This window comes from Oncorhynchus clarkii, chromosome 2 (genome assembly GCF_045791955.1).
Source record: "Oncorhynchus clarkii lewisi isolate Uvic-CL-2024 chromosome 2, UVic_Ocla_1.0, whole genome shotgun sequence".
Taxonomy (NCBI): Eukaryota; Metazoa; Chordata; class Actinopteri; order Salmoniformes; family Salmonidae; genus Oncorhynchus; species Oncorhynchus clarkii.
Genome location: NC_092148.1, coordinates 35,195,487 through 35,222,193, shown reverse-complemented (window position 1 = coordinate 35,222,193; position 26,707 = coordinate 35,195,487). Strand labels below are relative to the sequence as shown.

General features: G+C 42.3%; 2 protein-coding genes across 2 annotated transcripts in view; one reads left to right on the top strand and one right to left on the bottom strand.

Annotated features, from left to right (window-relative positions):
• LOC139367126 (NADP-dependent malic enzyme-like) overlaps positions 1-22,065 on the bottom strand; it is a 150,595-nt gene extending 128,530 nt beyond the window's left edge. Inside the window, exon 1 of the mRNA XM_071105190.1 lies at positions 21,855-22,065. Coding sequence (XP_070961291.1) covers positions 21,855-21,983 — 129 coding nt within the window. The 5' untranslated portion in view covers positions 21,984-22,065. The remainder of the gene's footprint in view (positions 1-21,854) is intronic.
• The window catches only part of LOC139367135 (inactive serine protease 35-like), a 30,669-nt gene continuing 25,206 nt past the window's right edge, over positions 21,245-26,707 (top strand). The window contains exons 1-3 of the mRNA XM_071105203.1: positions 21,245-21,483; positions 22,039-22,135; positions 23,240-23,362. Of these exons, the coding sequence (XP_070961304.1) occupies positions 22,131-22,135; positions 23,240-23,362 (128 nt within the window). The 5' untranslated portion in view covers positions 21,245-21,483; positions 22,039-22,130. The remainder of the gene's footprint in view (positions 21,484-22,038; positions 22,136-23,239; positions 23,363-26,707) is intronic.

The window sequence follows — 26,707 nt, the reverse complement described above, 5'->3', positions numbered from 1 at the left end:
TTTAGCACTTCTGAGGGTAGTGAGGTCTGCACAACACTTCACCGAGGGCAAACTACCTGCCCTCCAGGACACCTACACCACCCGATGTCACAGGAAGGCCATAAAGATCATCAAGGACAACAACCACCCGAGCCACTGCCTGTTCACCCCGCTATCATCCAGAAGGCGAGGTCAGTACAGGTGCATCAAAGCTGGGACCGAGAGACTGAAAAACAGCTTCTTTCTCAAGGCCATCAGACTGTTAAACAACTGCAACATACTGACTCAAATCTATAGCCACTTTAATAATAAAAAAAGTGGATGTAATAAATGTATCACTAGTCACTTTAAACAATGACACGTTCTGGTGCCCTCGCCAATTCGTTGGTATATATGTTGAGGGTGGGGCTTAAGCTGCATCCCTGTCTCACCCCCTGGCCCTGTGGAATGAAATGTATGTTTGTTAACTGCACACTTGCTTGTATACATGGATTTTATAATGTCATATGTTTTCCCCACACCTCACTTTCCATTAATTTGTATAGCAGACCCTCATGCCAAATTGAGTAGAATGTATTTTTTAAATCAACAAAGCATGAGAAGACCACCATTGTTTTGGTTTGTTTGCTTGTCAATTAGGGTGTGCAGGGTGAATATGTGGTCAGTCACACGGTAATTCGGTAAAAAGCTCCATTTGGCAATTGCTCAGTACATAGTTTTCACTGAGGAAATATACGAGTCTGCTGTTAATGATAGTGTAGATGATTTTCCCAAGGTTGTTGTTGACCTACCATACAGGCTAATATAGGGGAGACATGTCATTCAGTGCAACACATAAAACTATGGGGCTGAAACTGTTACAGCTCAAGATAAATACTAGGACATGGTGGAGTAATCTAACCATTGTGAGCAGAGGTGAAAGGGACTTAGTCAGACAAATCAAGTAAGACAAAGCTTTTGTCCAGTGATTTGTTTCTAACCATGTGTTCGGCTAAGAAGGCTCAATATCCATGTTGCTAAATAAAATAAATACACACAACTCACACACAAGTGCACACACACCTTTCCCTACCACCACACACTTACTGTATTGGCCTAGCCCTCTTTAATTTGAATTTGACATGTAGGTTACATTCCGCCTTCAGAACAATTGCTTATTATTTGAACAGCGATAATATTTCATTCTTTCAAATATTTTTTAATTAATCACACAAAGCCTTGTTTGCCATTTGTTTCCCTACTATACACACACACACACACACATATATATATATCACCAGAAGCGAATTTACCGTTAATCCCAGCCATTTCTCAGTCTGTTACTTCATTCTATTAGTTCATTATAAAAAGTCTAACTTAAACTCAGCAAAAAAAGAAACGTCCCTTTTTCAGGACCCTGTCTTTCAAAGAGAATTCATAAAAATCAAGATCGTCATTCTAAAGGGTTTAAACACTGTTTCCCATGCTTGTTCAATGAACGATAAACAATTAATGAACATGCACCTGTGGAATGGTCATTAAGACACTAACAGTTTACAGACGGTAGGCAATTAAGGTCACAGTTAGGAAAACATAGAACACTAAATAGGCCTTTCTACTGACTCTGAAAAACACCAAAAGAAAGACGCCCAGGGTTCCTGCTCATCTGCGTGAACGTGCCTTGGGAATGCTGCAAAGAGGCATGAGGACTGCAGATGTGGCCAGGGAAATACATTGCAATGTTCGTACTGTGACACGCCTAAGACAGCGCTGTCCTTGCAGTGGCAGACCACGTGTAACCATACCCGCACAGGATCGGTACATCCGAACAGAATACCTGTGGGACAGGTACAAGATGGCAACAACAACTGCCTGAGTTACACCAGGAACACACAATCCCTCCATCAGTGCCCAGACTGTCCACAATAGGCTGAGAGAGGCTGGACTGGGGGCTTGTAGGCCTGTTGTAAGGCAGGTCCTCACCAGACATCACTGGCAACAACGTCGCCTATGGGCACAAACCCACCATTGCTGGACCAGACAGGACTGGCAAAAAGTGCTCTTCACTGACGAGGTGAAACCCTGGTTTTGTCTCACCAGAGGTGATGGTCGGATTCGCGTTTATTGTCAAAGTAATGAATGTTACACAGAGGCCTGTACTCTGGACCGGGATCAATTTGGAGGTGGTGGGTCCGTCATGGTCTGGGGCGGTGTGTCACAGCATCATCGGACTAAGCTTGTGGTCAATGCAGGCAATCTCAATGCTGTGCATTATAGGGAAGACATCCTCCTCCCTCATGTGGTACCCTTCCCGCAGGCTCATCCTGACATGACCCTCCAGCATGACAATGCCACCAGCCATACTGCTCGTTGTGTGCGTGATTTCCTGCAAGACAGTAATGTCAGTGTTCTGCCGTGGCCAGCGAAGAGCCCGGATCCCACGTCTGGGACCTGTGGGATGAAGGGTAGGGCTAGGGCCATTCCCCCCAGAAATGTCCGGGAACTTGTAGGTGCCTTGGTGGAAGAGTGGGGTAACATCTCACAGCAAGAACTGGCAAATCTGGTGCAGTCCATGAGGAGGAGATGCGCTGCAGTAATTAATGCAACTGGTGGCCACACCAAATACTGACTGTTACTTTTGACTGTCCCCCCCCCCCCCCCCCCCACACACACACACACACACACACACACACACACACATTATTCCATTTATGTTAGTCACATGTCTGTGGAACTTGTTTAGTTTATATCGCAGTTGTTGAATCTTGTCATGTTCATACAAATATTTACACATGTTAAGTTTGCTGGAAATGAACGCAGTTGACAGTGAGAGGACATTTATTTTTTTGCTGAGTTTAGAATAATTTACCAATGTAAGAATGGATATGGAAATTGCCTTTTACATTGATGGACCAGTTCATTGGTAATTTCCAATTGGGTAATTGTATGGACCTGGTAGGGGCCAAGTGCATATACACATACAGATACATACACATACATTTGATTTCTCAAGGGGAGGCTGTGTAGTCTTGCCCTCTACCTATGTCTGTTCAGATAGGACAGGTTAAGCCTGATACAGAGGCTATTTCTTTAGGGCTGTTGCCCGTGTATATTTTGTAAATCTACTCGTTTGACATATGGCACCTTCACTGTTGGATCAGCAAGACTTGTAAATAGATCTACATTTTGAGAACTTCAACCTGCCTTCCTTCCACTGATCTTCTACTGCTACAACATTTGTAAACACTTGCATACCAAGACATCATTTGGGTCATTAGTTGGAATCATAGGCAGAAAACGTGTTAATATGCCAACTTTGTTTAGAGAGTGGTTGTCATCAGGACCTAAACATGTGTAGCTAGTAATAATAACTTAGCAGGAGAGAGAATAAGGAATAAGTAGGATAAGTGGAGAGAGATAGCATGGAGGCATTTCTACCGAAGCTGAGAAAAGCAAAGGATAGCATGTGATGATGTGATATAGTACAGTAGTCTATGAGAGGTGTGCTATTGGAAGTAGAGACAAGGACACCAGGGGGCCAGTAGATAGACGCACATGGTCTTCTGGAAAGGCTTTTTATGAAACTTTCCCAATTTACATGTCATACCTGACTCATGTCTAAATTAAACAGGTATTTGGCAAATTTGACTTAACACACAATTTTGCTCTCAGGAGTAAAGGCCAGCCTTAGTTTAGTTTCGATCACTAAGCTGTCAGTCTTCAACAGCACCATGCTGTAGACTTCAGCCTCCACATTATCCATAACCTCAGTTGACAGTCTGATGAGTACATTTCCCTTCTAAATTGGCTTCATAGTCAGTTGCTTATTGCCATTATGTTTAAGCCTGCTTGGACGTGGCGTCACCTTGGATGACAGACGTTCTTGAAACTGGATGACAGAGTGACCGTGACCAGTGGTCAGCCCCACAGGACTCAAACAAGATAACATGCAGAGTAAACAACCATCACAGACACGTCCATATGGCATACCACAGCCCAGCACTGTTCCAAAACCACCATTAGTAAGCACAACATTAAAGCCTATTTAGGTTATCTCCACTTCCATTAATTCATCCTCATCCTGAAATCTGTGCTCCCATTCTCTTTTGACTGAGAGGAGCTTCTAAAAGTCTTCCTTCTGAGCAAATATTTGAACCCACGGGGCACTGTAAATCAGTGAGGTGTCAACTTGTGAATTTATGGACAGTCTTGCTGGTTAAACAGCCTTGAAAAACGGAGGTGGGCCGGGGTGTGGGATGTAAGACTTCAAATGCAGCCTTCTGCCGTGGTCTTCTCATGCTCTGTGTACGGGGGTCAATAGGGAGCTGCAGTATTGCCGGGCAAGAGTCCAAGTCTCTAAACAAATCAGCAACTCTGAAGCCTTGGGCTAAACATTCGCATACTTCAGGCCAGTCCCTACTCAGCACTCATTAGTCTAGTTCCAAAAACAGTCTGGGCTGACATAGCACGTCTGATGGACAGTATTTATGCAAACAGGCAGCACTGTCAGAAGGCATTAAAACCCCTCTGTCACTCTCACAGCTGTCCTGTAGGTGGCAGTCACTATGCTATTCAACATGTTGTTCCCTTGTGACAGCTAAACCGATCCCACACCCAGAATGCAGCTAAATCCTTTTTAAAGAAGCTGTACATCAAGGGTCATGAGGTCCTTTCTGAGCAATATGTCCGTCCATTTTAGTGGACACCTTTTGGCTCAGGAGCACCCCCAGAGGCAATATTTCTGTATAGCCACAAAGTCTAAAGTATGTTACAGAAATGTTTTAAGTTAGGCTACATTTAAGGGATAAACTTACAAATCTAATAGCTAAAGTCTGTTAGCTACTGAATTGCTCTTCTCAGTCTAAATTCCTAATCAATTTGGCTTCTGTTCTGTTCGCAGAAATAAGTCAATCATTGTTGACCTGCTATCGCAGAATAACAACACAACACTGAACTCACTATAGAGTGAGTGAGAGTCCTGTGAAGTCACAGCCTTATTGGCTCCACATATTTTCTGTCATTTTATTATCAAAGTAGGTAGGCTGATTGATTCCAATTCTACAATTGTCAGAACTGAAACACTTTGGCTGTGTTTTTAGGTGGGCTGATTTATTTACAGTTGTACAATCATCAGAATTGAAATGCTTTGGCCATGTCTTAAATGACAGCCATCTCTAAGCCTACACCATGCTGGAGTATAGTCTTGAGATAGCCAGTGTGAATGGGATTCCAGTTAGAATAGGATGCATGATATTGGTTTACCATCAATGGACATTGTGTGTTGTTAACATGAAACCTATGAAAGGGAGACACAAATGGTTGTCCCTTGTCCCCACTGCCTTTTATGATATCTTCCATCCACTGCCTTTTATGATATCTTCCATCCACTAAGGCCCACCTACATCACAACCGGTGCCCGGAATTAATCTTCCCAAAAAACACAAAGGCGAAAAAGAATGAAGCATTGGAACTTGCTTCGAGCTATGCAAACACCTTCACCATTACAATGAGCAACGGTTTTAACTCTGCAACCCCATAACATAACTCCATTGCCAGTGGCTCAGGGGGATAGAGTGCTGGTCTTCAACAATCCCATAACTTTCCTTGTGACAGCATTCCATTTCACAGTGATGTTGTGCTTGGACCCGAGCTTGTACTGCTGCTTGTGCAGGACAGATTGTGTTTCTCCACTGTTTCCTAGAAAGTGGATATGGAGGCCCATTGAGCAGGTTGACTTTTGGTCATATTCAAAGTCCTTTGGGAATCGTGTCAAATCTGATAAGCCGAAACCAGATCCTCAACCTGTTTATCAGACAATTTCCTCACACAACCTCCTTTATGATACAATAGGTCATTCCAAATTCCAAATCCACTGACTAGCCTCACTGGGATAGGCCTAGTCCTCATCTCAATAGTATTAGGTCTGTTCTTTTGGTTATTCCCTTGGTTCTCCATCTCTAGATCCATATTTATGTCAGGACTTTGTAAGACTTTCCCTTTCAAACAACAAACAAAAGCTGTACTGAGTAAACAAGGGAGTGACAAGAGCAACAGATAGGTGGGGAGGGGAGGACTGTGCCATGCTTCATAGGCAGGCGATGAGTCCATCACTGTCTCTCTCTATGTGTCTGGGACCAGTCTAATGGCTTCTCCATTGTCCAGATCTGAAAAAATCTGTCTTAGACAAAACACAAAGTCTCAACGATCCCCCAGCAGGTTAGGGGATTTAGACGTGTCTGTCCCAGAGAAACAAAACAGGCCAGAATGAACAGGCAGATTGAGATTCTGTGTGTGTGTGTGTGACAGGGTAAAAGCAGGCTGCTTGGCAGGTGCCACTGAGGTTGAGTTATTGAGGGGGCCGATCCACTCCAGGCCATCAGTGGAATGTCTGGCGGCTGTCACACCTGGAGACACCTGGGATACCTGTGACATCACACACACAGTCCTGGGAGTTCAAGAGTTCTAGTTCCTAGTGAGGGAGATTGACAGGATCATCTGACCTGTGATAGAGCAAGAACAGAGCACTCTTTGTCACATAGCCACTCATCGGTTTAACAGTGTCATGAAAGCTTATTGCCAGCTAACACCCGCCTGCATCTCAAGTTGTCCCTAAAAAAAACAAGTTTCTGTACTACTCATAATAGAACGGCCTATGTCTTTATAAGACAGTGTACATATTATATACATCAGCGATGGCTACACAGGGCCCCCACATAGAGTTGTGAACTTGTGACAATAACAAGTTACCCAACATTCCAAAATATTTGGAGAGACATGCTCATTCTATAGGTGAACAAGTCAGGGCTAGGCCCCACACTCTCACAAGCACCTTTTCCCAATTAGGACAGCATTGGGTCATACCTTGGTCCAAGTATTACAGCCCAGACTGAAGAACAATAGGATTCACACAAAACCAGTCCCTCTCAATCACTGGCTGCTCTTCCAACCAACCAACCAACCAACCCATAAAGAGTGCTGGCTAATGATTACTTCTATTTGTTAAAGACAGAGGATTATGATAACACAGCTCCATTCCCAGGGTCAGTCAGTTGGCATTCCAGCACATCCTCGTTGTCCAATCAGATACAGTGTTGTTCCACAGAATTTTCACTAAACCATGAACACAGATTAATGGACGTCTGTTGTCAGATGTGCCATTGCGATGTCAATGTGGACAAAGAGTTACTTGTCTAACAGAACAGGGGTGTTCTTTAATAGGTGTTCAGAACATGGTAATCTTTACTGGAAGCCTCTCATACATAATCCAGGTAGAAGGAATTCCCCAGGGTAGCTGTTTAGGCCCCTTGCTTTTTTAATTTTTTACTAATGACATGCCACTGACTTTGAGCAAAGCCAGAGTGTCTATGTATACGGATGACTCAAAACTATACACGTCAGCTACTACAGCAACTGAAATGACTGCAACACTTAACAGAGCTGCAGTTAGTTTCAGAGTGGGTGGCAATGAATAAGTTAGCCCTAAATATTTCTAAAACTAAAAAAGTATTGTATTTGGTACAAAACATTCATTAAACCCTAAACCTCAACTAAATCTTGTAATAAATCATATGGAAATTGAGCAAGTTGAGATGACTAAACTGCTTGGAGTAATCCTGGATTGTAAACTGTCATGGTCAAAACATATTGATATAATGGTAGCTAAGATGGGGAGAAGTATGTCCATAATAAAGCGCTGCTCTGCCTTTTTAACAACACTATCAAAAAGGAAGGTACTACAGGCCCTAGTTGTCACACCTTGACTAAATCAAATCAAATTTAGTTTGTCACATGTGCCGAATACAACAGGTGTAGTAGACCTTACAGTGAAACGCTTACTTACAAGCCCTTAACCAACAATGCATTAATTCTTGATTCTACTTGAGACGCATATGTCTCAACTAGGCACCTGGAAATGCAAATGTACTCGTTAAAACTCAAACCTTGATCAAAATTCACAAGCAGGGTATTGAATTAAAGCTACACTCGTTGTGAACCTAGCCAACAAGTCAGATTTTTAAAATGCTTTTCGGCGAAAGCATGAGAAGCTATTATCTGATAGCATGCAACACCCCAAAATGCCTGAATGCGATGTAAACAAAGATATAGCTTAGCCTGCGCAACACAAAACGCAGAAATAAAATATAAAACATTCATTACCTTTGACGAGCTTCTTTCTTGGCACTCCTATATGCCCCATAAACATCACTATTGGGTCTTTTTTTCGTTTAAATCGGTCCATATATACCCAAAATAGCTTTCTATGGAAGCTGTGTCATTCAGAAAAAAACATCGTTTTTAAACGCTGCGTCATTTTTTAAAATTAAAAAAGTCGACGATAAACTTTCACAAAACACTTCGAAATCCTTTTGTAATCCAACTTTAGGTATTAGTAAACGTTTATAATCTATCAAAATGATTACAGGGCGATGTATATTCAATAGCTCCTCGTCTGCAAATCAATGGCTGCCAATGTCCACATTCACAGCATCCTGGTGGAGACTGGAAGAAACGGAATCCAGATAGTTGGATTTTCCAACAAAAAATTCAATTGAAAATGACGACAATGGCGACATCGTGTGGAATTTGTATGAATTGCATGCAGGTCGATATTACATTTTGTCCCCTTTTAACAACCCATGGAAGTGACTTATGGAAATTATTTTTAGCTTTCAGAGAGCAGTTTTTCTTGCGTTTTTCAATGAAACACACGATCTGTTATAGTCACAGCCGTGATTTAACCAGTTTTAGAAACTTCAGAGTGTTTTCTATCCACACATACTAATCATATGCATATACTATATTCCTGGCATGAGTAGCAGGACGCTGAAAAGTTGCGCGATTTTTAACAGAATGTTCGAAAAAGGAGGGGGTAGAAGTAAGAGGTTAAAAAGTTTATATTAAAATAAGTGTTAAGTAATTTTTTATTTTTTTAATAAAGTAACAAAAAAACAGCAGCAGTAAAATAACAAGCGAGGCTATATACAGGGGGTACCGGTACAGAGTCAATGTGTGGGGGCTGGCCCTTGGATGTACACAGAGAGCTAATATTAATAATATGCATGTCAATCTCTCCTGGCTCAAAGTGGAGGAGAGATTGACTTCATCACTACCTGTATTTAAGAGAGGTAATATAATGTTGAATGCACTGAGCTGTCTGTCTAAACTACTGGCGCACAGCTCAGACACCTATGCATACCCCACAAGACATGTCACAAGAGGTCTCTTCACAGTCCCCAAGTCCAGAACAGACTATGAGAGGCACACAGTTTTGTGTTTTTAAAATTGTATAAACTGTCTTCATTTTGCTGGACCACAGGAAGAGTATCTGCTAATGGGGATCCATAAATACAAATGTGGAGCCTGTGGTTACAAATGGGGCATCCAATTGCTGTCATGGATCTTCACCACAGTTTGATTTTGGGCTGAAATGTTACATAACACCAGCTTGTAACTGACAGACTTACAGGTTATGTCGTTGTCTTTTGTTTGAATTGTTTACGTGTCCGCTGTGCGGGGGAAATGATAATACAAGCGGAACTACGTAGCTAATACTGTTGTAACGGGGATCCTTATTGTAGCTACACACTTTTGGAGGGAAGGCAATCCTGCGCTGCGTTAGCTAAGTTTTCATGTCATCGGGTGTAGTTCATAAAGGTTGAAGAGTGTATGTTAGGATGAAGTGTGAATTCATGCCAGGAATAATAAGTGTGAAGTTTGATTTCCTCCCTTCTGTAATAAGCAGCCAATGAGGTATTTTTTCCTTTATTCATGTGTTTAATCTGAACCCGTTATAACGCCGGTTAAACTGTTATGTATGTAAGCACTTCAGAGTTATACCAAGCTAATAAGTCACTCGTAAGATAAGGTTGTAAGAGTGTGCTTAACTGTATTTTTCATTTACTTTAAAGTTCTCAAGGAAGGTGATAATTCTGACTAAAACTACAGAATAAAGCCGCCAGTTAAAATCAAGGAACGGTTGTGCTCGTGGTTACTGAAGGGAGCTACAGTGAGAACTCAATGCTCTTCACGAGCAAGAGAGAAAGAAGAATCTCATCCAGCTGTAAAACGTCTACAAGATCCCCAAGTCCTGGTAGACCCTGTCATCTGCCAGATAAGAGTTTTGCACCTACCTGCAAACTAAGAAGAAAATCTCGACATAAGGAAGCATCGTGAGACAACATAAGGTCAAGACTAACAGGAAAGTCAGACACGCAACTACAAGTCAAGGTGTTTGAAGGTGGTCCTAGCCTTGTGAACAGCTAATAAGAGACTTTAAGATTACAATTCGTAAGGACTGGAGATAGTTGTCTATTTCATAAAGAAATATAGAAGTATTATGCATTTGCTCTTTCTATCTTAATGTATCGCTGGTATGTGTATTACTGGAAAAATATTATTTGATACTTACTAAAAATATACAGTGCCTTGCAAAAGTATTCGGCCCCCTTGAACTTTGCGACCTTTTGCCACATTTTAGGCTTCAAACATAAAGATATAAAACTGTATTTTTTTGTGAAGAATCAACAACAAGTGGGACACAATCATGAAGTGGAACGACATTTATTGGATATTTCACACTTTTTTAACAAATCAAAAACTGAAAAATTGGGCGTGCAAAATTATTCAGCCCCCTTAAGTTAATACTTTGTAGCGCCACCTTTTGCTGCGATTACAGCTGTAAGTCGCTTGGGGTATGTCTCTATCAGTTTTGCACATCGAGAGACTGAAATTTTTTCCCATTCCTCCTTGCAAAACAGCTCGAGCTCAGTGAGGTTGGATGGAGAGCATTTGTGAACAGCAGTTTTCAGTTCTTTCCACAGATTCTCGATTGGATTCAGGTCTGGACTTTGACTTGGCCATTCTAGCACCTGGATATGTTTATTTTTGAACCATTCCATTGTAGATCTTGCTTTATGTTTTGGATCATTGTCTTGTTGGAAGACAAATCTCCGTCCCAGTCTCAGGTCTTTTGCAGACTCCATCAGGTTTTCTTCCAGAATGGTCCTGTATTTGGCTCCATCCATCTTCCCATCAATTTTAACCATCTTCCCTGTCCCTGCTGAAAAAAAGCAGGCCCAAACCATGATGCTGCCACCACCATGTTTGACAGTGGGGATGGTGTGTTCAGCTGTGTTGCTTTTACGCCAAACATAACATCTTGCATTGTTGCCAAAAAGTTCAATTTTGGTTTCATCTGACCAGAGCACCTTCTTCCACATGTTTGGTGTGTCTCCCAGGTGGCTTGTGGCAAACTTTAAACAACACTTTTTATGGATATCTTTAAGAAATGGCTTTCTTCTTGCCACTCTTCCATAAAGGCCAGATTTGTGCAATATACGACTGATTGTTGTCCTATGGACAGAGTCTCCCACCTCAGCTGTAGATCTCTGTAGTTCATCCCATGAGTGATCATGGGCCTCTTGGCTGCATCTCTGATCAGTCTTCTCCTTGTATGAGCTGAAAGTTTAGAGGGACGGCCAGGTCTTGGTAGATTTGCAGTGGTCTGATACTCCTTCCATTTCAATATTATCGCTTGCACAGTGCTCCTTGGGATGTTTAAAGCTTGGGAAATCTTTTTGTATCCAAATCCTGCTTTAAACTTCTTCACAACAGTATCTCGGACCTGCCTGGTGTGTTCCTTGTTCTTCATGATGCTCTCTGCGCTTTTAACGGACCTCTGAGACTATCACAGTGCAGGTGCATTTATACGGAGACTTGATTACACACAGGTGGATTGTATTTATCATCATTAGTCATTTAGGTCAACATTGGATCATTCAGAGATCCTCACTGAACTTCTGGAGAGAGTTTGCTTGCACTGAAAGGGGCTGAATAATTTTGCACGCCCAATTTTTCAGTTTTTGATTTGTTAAAAAAAGTTTGAAATATCCAATAAATGTCGTTCCACTTCATGATTGTGTCCCACTTGTTGTTGATTCTTCACAAAAAAATACAGTTTTATATCTTTATGTTTGAAGCCTGAAATGTGGCAAAAGGTCGCAACGTTCAAGGGGGCCGAATACTTCCGCAAGGCACTGTATATATAGTTACAAACATTAACTTCTTGCGTCGAGCCATCCCGGATCCGGGATCGTGACTACAGCCTCAAGCTCATTACCATAACGCAACGTTAACTATTCATGAAAATCGCAAATGAAATGAAATCAATATGCTAGCTCTCAAGCTTAGCCTTTTGTTAACAACACTGTCATCTCAGATTTTCAAAATATGCTTCTCAACCATAGCAAAACAAGCTCTTGTGTAACAGTATTGATAGCTAGCGTAGCATTTAGCGTAGCATTTAGCGTAGCATTTAGCATTAGCATTCAGCAGGCAACATTTTCACAAAAACCAGAAAAGCATTCAAATAAAATCATTTACCTTTGAAGAACTTCGGATGTTTTCAATGAGGAGACTCTCAGTTAGATAGCAAATGTTCAGTTTTTCCTGAAAGATTATTTGTTTAGGACAAATCGCTCCGTTTTCTGCGTCACGTTTAGCTACGAAAAAAACCTGTATCCAGGATTGTGTAAATCTATCCGCAAGCTCATTATCATAACGCAATGTTAACTATTCATGAAAATCTCAAATGAAATGAAATAAATCTATTTGCTCTCAAGCTTAGCCTTTTGTTAACAACACTGTCATCTCAGATTTTCAAAATATGCTTTTGAACCATAGCTAAACAAGCATTTGTGTAACAGTATTGATAGCCTAGCATAGGATTATCCCTGGCATTCAGCATGCAACATTTTCACAAAAAACAGAAAAACATTCAAATAAAATAATTTACCTTTGAAGAACTTCAGATGTTTTCAATGAGGAGACTCTCAGTTAGATAGCAAATGTTCAGTTTTTACAAAAATATTATTTGTGTTGACAAATCGCTCCGTTTTCTTCATCACGTTTGGGTAAGAAAAAAAAAAATTAAGTCATTAAAACGCGAACTTTTTTCCAAATGAACTCCATAATATCGACAGAAACATGGCAAACGATGTTTAGAATCATTCCTCAAGGTGTTTTTCACATATCTATCGATGATAAATCCTTTGTGGCAGTTGACTTTCTCTTCTGAAGAAATGGAACGCGCATGGACCTAGAGATTACGCAATAATTTTGACACAGGACACCGGGCGGACACCTGGTAAATGTAGTCTCTTATGGTCAATCTTCCAATGATATGCACTCACAGATAATATCTTTGCAGTTTTGGAAATGTCAGAGTTTTTTCTTTCCAAAGCTGTCAATTACATGCATAGTCAAGCATCTTTTCGTGACAAAATATCTTGTTTAAAACGAGAACGTTTTTTATCCAAAAATTAAAAGAGCACCCCCTATCTCGAAGAAGTTAAGGGTCAGCATACACCTATTAATTATATTTTCACCTGTAAGTTAATAGTGTAATTGTTTGGGAAGGTGTTTGTTCAAGCCTTTGTTACAAGCATTATACATGTTTATACCACGTACTAAGGTTTAAATTACAGTGAATTGGAGTATAAATTATCTACTCACTTATCCAAACCTTACCTAGAATTGATCTTATTTTATTTAGAATGTCAGAAAGAGGTAGTTTCACTAAAGTTGATAGAGATGGGGTGGGTCAAGTTGAGCAGCAGCTGCAACACCTCACAAACTTCAGGCCTTCATCAGAACAAACAGAGCAGCAGGAAGAGACCCAGACTGGTTTGGAGTCATGGCTGCCAGCGAATGATGATACAGAGGCTGCTAATGAGACATCACAACATGAGCCACGAAAAGGTGAGAGGGTCCGCAGGTTAACTGAAAAGGGCAGAGAACTGCGCAACGAAAGGTGGAGACAGCTCAAACATCGTTTCAGGGTCAGCTATGAGAAGTGGAAGGCTCTAGTAAAGGAAGCAAAACTGTCACTGACAGCCTGTTGCTCTGAAGATCTACTAGAAGACCTCTTAAACAAGATTAGCCATACCTCTACAGAGCTAAACCTTGTCTATGTAAATTTGCGTCAAATCGACATACCCGACAACAATATACGCCGCAGAGTTGATACTTGTGAAGCAGTTACAATGACTATTATCAAGACTGTAAGGTGTCATTTAAAATGCAGGGATGAAGGTCAAAGTAACCAGATAGAGCTGCACTGGAAAGACAGCAATTCCGCAGCATGTCCGAACTCTCACATAAGTCAAGTCTCAACTATCAGCCCTCAAGTGCTTCCTCCCAGTCTCAAAGCAATTCAAAGGTCAACTCCAGATGCTCAAGCGTATCATCTGTCAAGAGACAAGAAGCTGCGGCGGAAGTTGCTGCTAACCAAGCAGCTTTAGAAGTAATGGTTAAGCAAGAACGCCAACTAGAAGAGCTTCAGAGACTCGAAGATGAAGATAAGAAGAGGACAGCTGAGCAAGAAGCCGGGGCTGTGAAACGCAGCTTAGAAGAAGCTAGGCTGCGAGTCAAGTTAGAGGTAGAAAATGCTGCCAGACGAAGGACGCTGGAAGACAAGCATAGAGAGTTAGAGCGCCTAGAAGTGCTCAAGAAACTAAATGCTGCCAAGGCGCGGATGCAAGTGTATGAGCAAGATGAAAACTCAGAGGACGAGAAGAGAGAACTACTCTCTAACTACAAATCTGTGAAAGAAATCGTGCACAGAAGTGGCTCATTTCACAGTCTCTCACCACAACATGTTGTGACAAGCACACAACAAGAAGATGGCACCAAGACCATGTTCAGGTTACTAGCGGAATCAATCAGTGAAAGCCGCCTCCCCATACCAGAACCAGTAACATTCAATGGAGAGCCTCTCTCGTACACTGACTGGAAGGTCTCTTTTCAGACTCTGATAGACAGGAAGAACATACCAGAAACTGAGAAGATATATTACTTAAGAAAATATGTTGGTGGGCCTGCCAAGAAAGCCATCGAAAGTTACTTTATGTTAGGAACAGAATCAGCCTACCATGCTGCTTGGACCATTCTTGAAGAAAGGTACGGAAACAAATTCTTCATCGCCAAGTCTTTCAGAGATAAGCTCAATGCATGGCCTACGATAGGATCCAAGGACAGTCTTGAACTTAGAGACCTTGTAGACTTTCTTCGCAGCTGTGAAGCTGCTATGTCTCAGAATAAGGGCCTGGAGGTGCTTAATGACTGTAATGAAAACCAAAAGATCCTTGCTAAACTTCCAGATTGGCTAACTTCAAGATGGAATAGAAAGGTCACAGACATCTTAGAAGAAACTGAGATCTTTCCTAGCTTCAGTCAGTTTGTGAAGTTTCTCACAAGAGAAGCCAAGATTGCTTGCAATCCTGTAACATCCCTTCATGCTTTGAAACCAAGTGAAGATGAAAAACTTAAGACGCCAAGGATTCAAAGCCCCGGAGCAAGGGTATTAGCAACTAACTCTGATGAGAAAGATACTGTCACTAGTTGTGTCTTCTGCGAAAAGTCAGGTCACAGTCTCCACAAATGCTGGAAGTTCATGGATAAGCCCACCGCAGAGCGACAGAAGTTTGTTCAAGAGAATAAATTGTGCTTTGGCTGTTTAAGGCCTGGGCATCGCTCGAAAGATTGTGATAACAGGAACACCTGCGACACGTGTCAGAGGAGGCATCCATCCTGCCTGCACGAAGATCGTACTAAAGAAAGGTTAAGGGATAGGAAGACAGAAGACGAGATAAGGGGACAAGAGCGTCAAGTGAGGCCATATCTAACAGAGCCGTAAGGGACATTAACAACACTCACACCTCCACAATCATTCCAGTATGGGTGTCAACCACAAGTGAGCCAGATCGTGAAGTTCTTGTGTATGCACTTCTTGACACCCAGAGCGACACCACCTTTATCCTTGAAGAGACAACAAAGGCTCTCAATACAAGGAAGGAGCCAGTCCAACTGAAACTCTCTACAATGGCTTCAAGGAATACCATTGTGCCCTGCCAGAAGCTGTCTGGTTTGCACGTAAGGGGTTTAACTTGGAGAAGAAAATCCCTCTGCCAATGACCTACTCGAGAGAGTTTATTCCTGCAAACAGAGATCATATTCCTACTCCAGAGACTGCAAGAGCATGGTCTCATCTTGAACACATTGCAGAGGAGATTGCTCCTCAACAGAGCTGTGATGTCGGTCTCTTAATTGGCTACAACTGCTCCCAGGCTCTCCTTCCAAGAGAAATTGTGTCTGGTAAGGGAAATCAGCCTTTTGCTCAGAGAACAGATCTTGGCTGGAGCATAGTCGGCTATGGAAATCCATGTATCGACTATGGCGACGCTATTGGAGTGAGTCATCGGGTTATCGTTAGACAGGTGATGCCAAGCCTTCAATCTTCTTTCAACCTCACAAATCAAGTACACTATGTTTGTAGAACACGTGTAAGAGAGGTAATCACAGCACTGGACATTATCAAGACGCTTGAAGCTGACTTCAACGAGAGAGCTGCAGAAGAGGACCTCATATCTCAAGAGGATATCCGGTTCCTGACAAAAATGAAAGCGGGCATCAGACGCAAGGACAATGGACATTATGAGATGCCGCTGCCGTTTAAGGAAGAAAGACCCAACCTGCCGAACAATAAAACATGTGCAGTTCACCATCTCAAGTGCCTGGAAAGGAGGCTAAGGAGAGACAAGCAGTACTACAAGGACTACACAGCATTCATGGAAGAGACCATAGCTTGTGGAGATGCTGAGAAGGTCTCCAAATAGGAAGTTAACAAGCATCCAGCATGGTACATCCCGCACCATGGGGTTTATCACCCACAAAAGCCTGGGAAGATACGCGTCGTCTTTGACTGCTCAGCTAAGTTTCGAGAGACGTCCTTGAATGACCATCTCCTTACCGGTCCAGAGTTGACAAACACATTGCTGGGTGTCCTTTGTCGTTTTTGTAAGGGTCCAGTTGCAATCATGTGTGACGTAGAGCGCATGTTCCACCAGTTTCATGGGAAAGCAGAAGACCAAGATTATCTACGGTTCCTTTGGTGGGAGAACGGAGATCTAGAGTCTCAACACTCAGTGTATCGTATGAAGGTCCACTTGTTCGGCGCAGCTTCATCTCCTGGTTGCGCCAACTATGGTCTCAAACATCTTGCTGCCGAAGGACGAGGAAGCTTTAGCGAGAAGTCTATCCAGTTCATAGAAAGGAACTTTTATGTTGATGATGGGTTGACGAGCGTATCGTCTGAAGCTGAAGCGGCCCAGCTGGTGAAAGAAGCAAGAGAGCTTTGCAGCATCGGCAAACTTCGGTTGCACAAGTTTATCTCTAACAGCAAGGAAGTTATAGCCACAATTCCCAAGGAAGAATGTGCCGGGGGTGCCAAAGACCTGGATATGGCTCTGGGTGAACCACACATGGAGAGAGCGCTTGGTGTACTGTGGTGTGTCGCATCAGACGAGTTCCAGTTTAGAGTAGTTGTCAAGGAACGCCCACTCACAAGAAGAGGAGTGTTGTCTACAGTAGCCTCTGTATATGATCCGCTTGGGTTTGTGGCACCCATTGTCCTGGCAGGGAAGCAGATCTTGCAGCGGATGTGTCGTGACAAAATCGACTGGGATGACCCCCTTCCAGATGACCTACGTTCCCAGTGGGAATTCTGGCTCCAAGGTCTACAAAACTTGTCTGAAGTAAGGATCCAACGAGGCTACTTGCCATCAAGTTTCAAGAAGGTGCAGAGTTATGAGCTCCATCACTTCTCCGATGCTAGTACCTCATGTTATGAAGAGTGCTCATACCTCAGAACAATCAACACTGACAGAAATGGAATAAAGACAGAAGAAACACAAGGATTAATGACATTGTCATCTTGCAAGATGATACTGCACCACGCAACCAGTGGAAATTGGCAAAGGTTACAGAAGTGTACCCGGGACAGGATGAGTGAGAAGATTCAAGTTACTGATCAGCGACTCAACCCTAGATGAGAGAGGTAAACGCATCACCAAACCCACCTATCTGGAGAGGCCCATCCATAAGACAGTCACCCTCCTGGAAGCCGATCAAGAAACCTGCAGACCCCTTTCACAGAAATCACCGGTGATTGGTGGGAGTGTAACTGACAGACTTACAGGTTATGTCGTTGTCTTTTGTTTGAATTGTTTACGTGTCCGCTGTGCGGGGGAAATGATAATACAAGCGGAACTACGTAGCTAATACTGTTGTAACGGGGATCCTTATTGTAGCTACACACTTTTGGAGGGAAGGCAATCCTGCGCTGCGTTAGCTAAGTTTTCATGTCATCGGGTGTAGTTCATAAAGGTTGAAGAGTGTATGTTAGGATGAAGTGTGAATTCATGCCAGGAATAATAAGTGTGAAGTTTGATTTCCTCCCTTCTGTAATAAGCAGCCAATGAGGTATTTTTTCCTTTATTCATGTGTTTAATCTGAACCCGTTATAACGCCGGTTAAACTGTTATGTATGTAAGCACTTCAGAGTTATACCAAGCTAATAAGTCACTCGTAAGATAAGGTTGTAAGAGTGTGCTTAACTGTATTTTTCATTTACTTTATAGTTCTCAAGGAAGGTGATAATTCTGACTAAAACTACAGAATAAAGCCGCCAGTTAAAATCAAGGAACGGTTGTACTCGTGGTTACTGAAGGGAGCTATACAGCTATTTAAACCTTAATAAACTGCTTATTACTGCTTAATCAAGGGATCTCCATTTTCTGGAGAGTTGAAAGTTGATGCCAGATTGAACTCTGCACCATTCCACACTATTTTGGTGAAATTGAATACCAATCCATGATGAACAGCTGAAAATCTTCTGTGCATCATAGGGGTCTTCTGAGGAGAGCCATCTTCCTTAACATCCAGAGATGTTAGAGGACTGTCCCAGTTCTAGGTCTTCATTGATGCCACCCTGACCCTCTAATGAGCTAAAGGCTTTAAAGTGTCCATCCATACCGTGACCAAACTCAGCACAGGGTTAGCCTAGTTAGCACACAAAGACCGACTGAGTGGGCATCTGTTGGATCACCTGCGCTCCACTACCTCAGTGTTTGAGGTGAAACACAATCCCTGATAGGGCGCTCAGCGAGAGTGTTTCACTCCTTGTTGCTCTTCATGCCAGCGTTTCGTGGCAGTCCAGCAAGCATCAAAGGGCTGCAGTGTGGCCTGGGAGCCTGGGATTCACACAGGCTGCTCATTAATACCTGATCAACCCAGAGAGACAGAGGACGTCTGTGGAGTCTGGCCAGCTCTCTCTTCCTCCCCACAGAGACCCCTTTCTTTGCCTCGCTCCCCACTTTAGTTCTTTATTGCGTGGTGTGCACACAGAAAACACACCTATAATATCCTGTTCCACCTTTTCAAAGGGGCGGAGTGAGTGTTGAGCGAGAAAGGAGGGGTACAAGGTGAATGGAGAGTGAGTGGAGGGGGGATGAAAACAAAATGGACTCTTGCAGATGTGAGGACACACCGCTTTTTGCAACCTCCGCCCCTCAGCATCAATTAGTGTGTTGTCTTTCTCACTGGCTCCTGTTGGAGGCTGAAGTGGATCAGGTGAGGGAGGTAAACGCATATCCCCAGGGTGTGCTGAACCCAGGAGAGGGCAACAATGTCCCACTGCTGGGCCCACAGAAGGCTGCCTGTTGTTGAGAAGCAGAACATGCTTTAGCAGGCATTTCCTACTTTCTACTCTAATTTCCTCCTGCTGGTTCATGGACAAGATTGAGAGTGAATGGTTCACCCCGCTGCATAAAAAGCCTTTTTTCTCCTCTGATCAGTCTTACCTGTGCACTTGTGTGTTTAAGTGTGTGCCAACGTCAGTTTCGACTTAACTTATGAGGGTATCAGGTAGATCATACCAAAACCAAAGCTGGAGCATTCAAGAAGGCAATCTCAGTGACTTTGCAACTTAGAGCTTATACTTCATTGACTGCTGGCAGTCAAAAATAATTGTGGTTTAGCCCTACTTATAGAAAAATAAACATTCTTTAAAATAATAGCCTCTCTCTTGTAAAGGACAATCTCGGTTATTATCAATTGACAAAGAGAGAAACCCATTGTAGCCTTATTTGCCCCTTCTTTGACTGATGCAAATAGACCTGGTATATTTTTTACTCACACTGACTATTAAGCCTGTACTTTGGTCCTCACAGTCTTTTGGTGTATTAGGCCTAACTTAACGTTTTCCAGATGAAGCACGTTTACTATAGAAGGAGAGTTAAATACATAGGTTGCTGCACTCCATCTCCAATAACTCCTAATTTAAAGCAGTTTGAAAGTAGTTTATCTTAATTAATCTCATTAAACCCCCAGTCTTCTCCAAAACAAAGCAATAACACATGCTCTAGCTAGCTCATTACGACATGAGACATAGAAGTAATTTGAAAAACTCAAGACACAGAGAGGGATGAGCATAGAAATAATGGATAGACCAGCCAGGGTCTCTAGGTCTATAACTCATAGCCTAGTTCATGTGACCAAATCCAATATGGCCACCCAAATAAAATATTGTTGTGCTGACACGTGTCTTTGTGGTTTGCACCTAGTGAAGCATGCTTGAGAAGTTGTGCAACTCAAATCAAATATCCTGGCCATTCCTTCTGGAATTTCAACATTCAATGCCATTCCAGAATCAAATTCACTGTGTTTGTCTGACCAATCAACTTGTCAAATTCACTGTCCAATTGCAATTTCAAATTGCGTTAAAATAGCTAACCCTTCCCCTAACCTTTAACCCTTTGAGCTAACATTTTTTTTACTTTACCTTTATTTAACTAGGCAAGTCAGTTAAGAACAAATTCTTATTTTCAATGACGGCCTAGGAACAGTGGGCGCCTGTTCAGCGGCAGAAAGACAGATTTGTACCTTGTCAGCTCGGGGGTTGGACTTGCAACCTTCCGGTTACTAGACCAACGCTCTAACCACTAGGCTACCCTGCCGCCCCTTAACCCTAACCCCAAGCCTAGCTAACGTTAGCCAGCTAGAATTTGTAAGTTTTGCAAATCTGTAATATATAATACAAATTGTAATTCATAACATATCATATGAAATGGGTTATGGACATCCACAAATGAATATATACCATACGAAATGTAACATATAATAAATGGAGTGTCTCGGGTTTACCCACAGAATATTATGAAATGGACAACGGCAATACAACAATAATGGAGAGTTCAACATGCAATTCGTTTTCCTGACTTTAGTACACTACAAATGTCTAATTAAACAGAGTTGTTTTTTCTGTTAACAGAGGACCCACAATTTGCACTCATCGTGATGACCTGATCAGAACCATGGACAGGGATAGTAAGCGGTCACTCTCCCACACGTTGACGAACAACATGTAGCCTCACTAGCTCGTGACCGCAAATCTGTAGGGGAGGCGTGGCTCGTTCGACCAACAAAAACACTAGAAAGCTCCCTCGGTTACCACAATCAAACTCTGACACAATGACTATGCTTTGCAGCCTAGCAAAGCTATTTCGGCTAATTTCGTTAACCGTTGTGGCAGCCTGTGACAAAAACTGGAAGAGTTTTTCGAAGTCTGACAAGCAAGTCGGGGGTGGACATATGCTTCCATAGCTTCATTCCACTCATGCAACTGCCAAGGTTAAACAGCTGACCGACTTTAGTTCTTCCTCTCGCCAAATGAAAATATATTGTTAGCTCGTTAATCTTAAATGCACACGTCTCAATCATCCACAGTGGGCTGGCTGTCATTTAATATTTGAAAAGCTGAATTTGTGTAATGGGTATTTCGCGGGGAGGATGGGCTTTCGCGTCATTTCTTGTATCTAGGAGCTACTAGAAAAAAAAACGCAAAGGCGAGAGTGGAACAACCTCATATAAACCGCTTCGAGGGGCATTGTGCTCCTTTAAATCTAAATATAGCCTGCTCTGAAGATGATACTCCTAAACATGTAGGCTAAAGCTAACACTTCGTTTACAAAGTAAACACAAAAAACACTTGTTGTGGTTACCTTGTTCAGGTAGGGGTTACGGGTAACGTCATACCCCCTCTTCTTCGTATAAACAAAGATCTTACTTTGGTCTTCGGGTTTATGCATCTCACTCTCGACTGATTCCCGTTTGACTAAACCGTGTGCCATGTTGCCTCCCTCTTTAAATAGCGTACAGTAACCCTGAACTCTGTTGTGAACACAGGTCAACAAGTGGATGCGCCGGTGAATGCTCTCCCAGTGACAACACAGAACGATGAGCACGAGCGCAACGGATCAGTCTACCTACCGTGAGGAATGAAGTTAGTCTACATTCATTAACAACAATACTATTTTATTGCTAGGATAAGACTCCTTCATACCTTAATGCAACTATTTACTTGTATTTAATACATTTCAAATGCATGTGATAATTTTATGATTAATTCATGTTCTATTCCATCCAGAAAAGAGCTAAAGGCTATGTTATTAGTAATTTAATTTGAGTGAATATTGGCTTTTATCCCTTACAGTAGGAGCACTTACAGTGGGGGAAAAAAGTATTTAGTCAGCCACCAATTGTGCAAGTTCTCCCACTTAAAAAGATGAGAGGCCTGTAATTTTCATCATAGGTACACTTCAACTATGACAGACAAAACGAGGGGAAAAAATCCAGAAAATCACATTGTAGGATTTTTTATGAATTTATTTGCAAATTATGGTGGAAAATAAGTGTTATTGTGTTATTGTCCACTAGTTTCCTCCAATTAGGGAGGAGTAATAGGGTTAGGGGAAAATAATGAAGGAAAATATATTTAAAAAATATATACACTACCGTTAAAAAGTTTGGTCACTTAGAAATGTCCTTGATTTAAAAAAAAAAAATGTTGGTCCATTACAATAACATCAAATTGATCAGAAATACAGTGTAGATGTTGTAAATTACTACTGTAGCTGGAAATGGCTGATTTAAAAAAAATGGAATATCTGCATAGGTGAACAGAGGCCCATTATCAGCAACCATCACTCCTGTGTTAGCAAATCCAAGTTTATAATTTTAAAAAGCTAATTGATCATTAGAAAACCCTTTTGCAATTATGTTAGCATAGCTGAAAACTGTTGTGCTGATTAAAGAAGCAATCACACTGGCCTTCTTTAGACTAGTTGAGTATCTGGAGCATCAGCATTTGTGGGTTCGATTACAGGCTCAAAATGGCCAGAAACAAAGGCCTTTCCTCTGAAACTCGTCAGTCTATTCTTGTTCTTTGAAATGAAGGCTATTCCATGTGAGAAATTGCCAAGAAACTTGGAAAATTTGCTTTTCAAAAACAAGAACATTTCTAAGTGACCCCAAACGTTTGAACAGAGAGAGAGCCATGTTTCTGCGAAACAAGAGAATTTTACAATATTTTATGTCTCTCTGGAAGGCAACCCTTGCTTGAATTTCATCTACCTTGTTGTCAAGAGACTGGACATTGGCGAGTAGTATACTCGCCAACTGAGGAACAGACATATACAGAGGGGGCAATCAGCAACGTGAAGGAGTCCAGGTGAGTCCAATGAGTCCACTAATGCGTATAATGATGGTGACAGTTGTGCGTAATGAAGGGCAGCCTGGCGCCCTCGAGCACCAGAGAGGGGGAGCGGGAGCAGGCGTGACAATTCCAGTAAATTCAGGAAATACTGGAATTTAAATGGAATTCATACCAACCCTGTTTCTTAAAAAAATAATACTTCCTGAATTGACTGGAATTTAAATGGAATTAACCCTAACCCTGGTAAGAAACCAAGGTTAAAAAACTAAAAACTGCATTCACAGTGTTATACAGGCAATGTGGCACATAGGCTACATGTAGTGTTAATGGCCATTACCCGTTAACTAACTGTGGTGTTGCAGTAGTCTCGGAAACCCACACCTGAAACTGGAACAATGGTAGATCGTAGTAGATCGAGGCAACCCGTCTGTCTAGAGAGACTAGTGTTGCAGGATTAGGGAAGTGGTCAGTTCCACTTTGCACACTGATTCACTCCTGCACCATTTACATGTTCCTAAATAATTTCATAGCTTTATCATCTGATTTAATAGCATAGCCCTATTCCATACTGTACATCTTTTTATGTTCATAGTGCTTGCCTCTAGAGTAAGTCTTTACTCTCCCTTATTAGTCCAATTAGTTTTACAATCACATTTAACAAGACATCAAGAGAGGTTCAAAATGTGCAAGAATATGAAACCAGATAAGTCCTTTGTGCCAGCACTCATATTGTCTCTGCAATGATGACAGGCTGTCATCCTTCTGTTTCTACTTGCTTGTGCCTGTTCAACTGTAACATATTGCTGTCCATAAAATTGAGATAAGGAAAGATTATGTGGGCTGTGGATGTGCATGTGAAGCTGTTCTATCTGGACCTTGATCCGTGCTGGTGCATGCTTGTGTGTATGAAGACATGGAGAGACACAGAGACATACTGACAGAGTGAGAGAGAGAAGAGAGAGAGAGGTCAGCTAGAGTAATTGAAGGCCAGCTGAACAACAGTGCGGCAGGCTGGCACTTAACTTTGTGCTGACTCACAGATCAAACAGTCAGGTAGAGTCTGCTGCTGATTCACTGTGACTGACTGCAGGCCTGGCTGGCAGTTTGTCCTCCTTGGCCCTGAGTCAGCGCTACAGAGCTCTGCTGCCTGCCTACTGGAAGAGGAGGGCCGAACACGCCCCCATTCACATCGACAGGGTTCCTTGGTGTCCACATCACCAACAAACTATCATGGAGCCAAACACACCGAGAAAGTGAAGAGGGCACGACAATGCCTTTCCCCCCTCAAGAGACTGAAAAGATTTGTCATTGTCACGACTTCTACCGAAGGTAGTTCCTCTCCCTGTTCGGGCGGCACTCGGCGGTCGGTGTCGCCGGTCTACTAGCCATCACTGATCCCTTTTTCCTTTTCTGTTTGTTTTGTCTTTGGTTCTTTTTCACACCTGGTTTAATATATATATATATATATATTTTTTTTTTACCCCTTTTTCTCCCCAATTTCGTGGTATCCAATTGTTGTAGTAGCTACTATCTTGTCTCATCGCTACAACTCCCGTACGGGCTCGGGAGAGACGAAGGTTGAAAGTCATGCGTTCTCCGATACACAACCCAACCAAGCCGCACTGCTTCTTAACACAGCTCACATCAACACGCTAGGCCAATTGTGCGTCGCCCCACGGACCTCCCGGTCGCGGCCGGTTACAACAGAGCCTGGGCGCGAACCCAGGGACTCTGATGGCACAGCTGGCGCTGCAGTACAGCGCCCTTAACCACTGCGCCACCCGGGAGGCCACACCTGGTTTAATTTGTGTTAATTTCTGTGTGTATATACAGTGCCTTGCGAAAGTATTCGGCCCCCTTGAACTTTGTGACCTTTTGCCACATTTCAGGCTTCAAACATAAAGATATAAAACTGTATTTTTTTTGTGAAGAATCAACAACAAGTGGGACACAATCATAAAGTGGAACGACATTTATTGGATATTTCAAACTTTTTTCAAAAACTGAAAAATTGGGCGTGCAAAATTATTCAGCCCCTTTACTTTCAGTGCAGCAAACTCTCTCCAGAAGTTCAGTGAGGATCTCTGAATGATCCAATGTTGACCTAAATGACTAATGATGATAAATACAATCCACCTGTGTGTAATCAAGTCTCCGTATAAATGCACCTGCACTGTGATAGTCTCAGAGGTCTGTTAAAAGCGCAGAGAGCATCATGAAGAACAAGGAACACACCAGGCAGGTCCGAGATACTGTTGTGAAGAAGTTTAAAGCCGGATTTGGATACAAAAAGATTTCCCAAGCTTTAAACATCCCAAGGAGCACTGTGCAAGCGATAATATTGAAATGGAAGGAGTATCAGACCACTGCAAATCTACCAAGACCTGGCCGTCCCTCTAAACTTTCAGCTCATACAAGGAGAAGACTGGTCAGAGATGCAGCCAAGAGGCCCATGATCCCTCTGGATGAACTGCAGAGATCTACAGCTGAGGTGGGAGACTCTGTCCATAGGACAACAATCAGTCGTATATTGCACAAATCTGGCCTTTATGGAAGAGTGGCAAGAAGAAAGCCATTTCTTAAAGATATCCATAAAAAGTGTTGTTTAATGTTTGCCACAAGCCACCTGGGAGACACACCAAACATGTGGAAGAAGGTGCTCTGGTCAGATGAAACCAAAATGGAACTTTTTGGCAACAATGCAAAACGTTATGTTTGGCGTAAAAGCAACACAGCTGAACACACCATCCCCACTGTCAAACATGGTGGTGGCAGCATCATGGTTTGGGCCTTCTTTTCTTCAGCGGGGACAGGGAAGATGGTTAAAATTGATGGGAAGATGGATGGAGCCAAATACAGGACCATTCTGGAAGAAAACCTGATGGAGTCTGCAAAAGACCTGAGACTGGGACGGAGATTTGTCTTCCAACAAGACAATGATCCAAAACATAAAGCAAAATCTACAATGGAATGGTTCAAAAATAAACATATCCAGGTGTTAGAATGGCCAAGTCAAAGTCCAGACCTGAATCCAATCGAGAATCTGTGGAAAGAACTGAAAACTGCTGTTCACAAATGCTCTCCATCCAACCTCACTGAGCTCGAGCTGTTTTGCAAGGAGGAATGGGAAAAAATTTCAGTCTCTCGATGTGCAAAACTGATAGAGACATACCCCAAGCGACTTACAGCTGTAATCGCAGCAAAAGGTGGCGCTACAAAGTATTAACTTAAGGGGGCTGAATAATTTTGCACGCCCAATTTTTCAGTTTTTGATTTGTTAAAAAAGTGTGAAATATCCAATAAATGTCGTTCCACTTCATGATTGTGTCCCACTTGTTGTTGATTCTTCACAAAAAAATA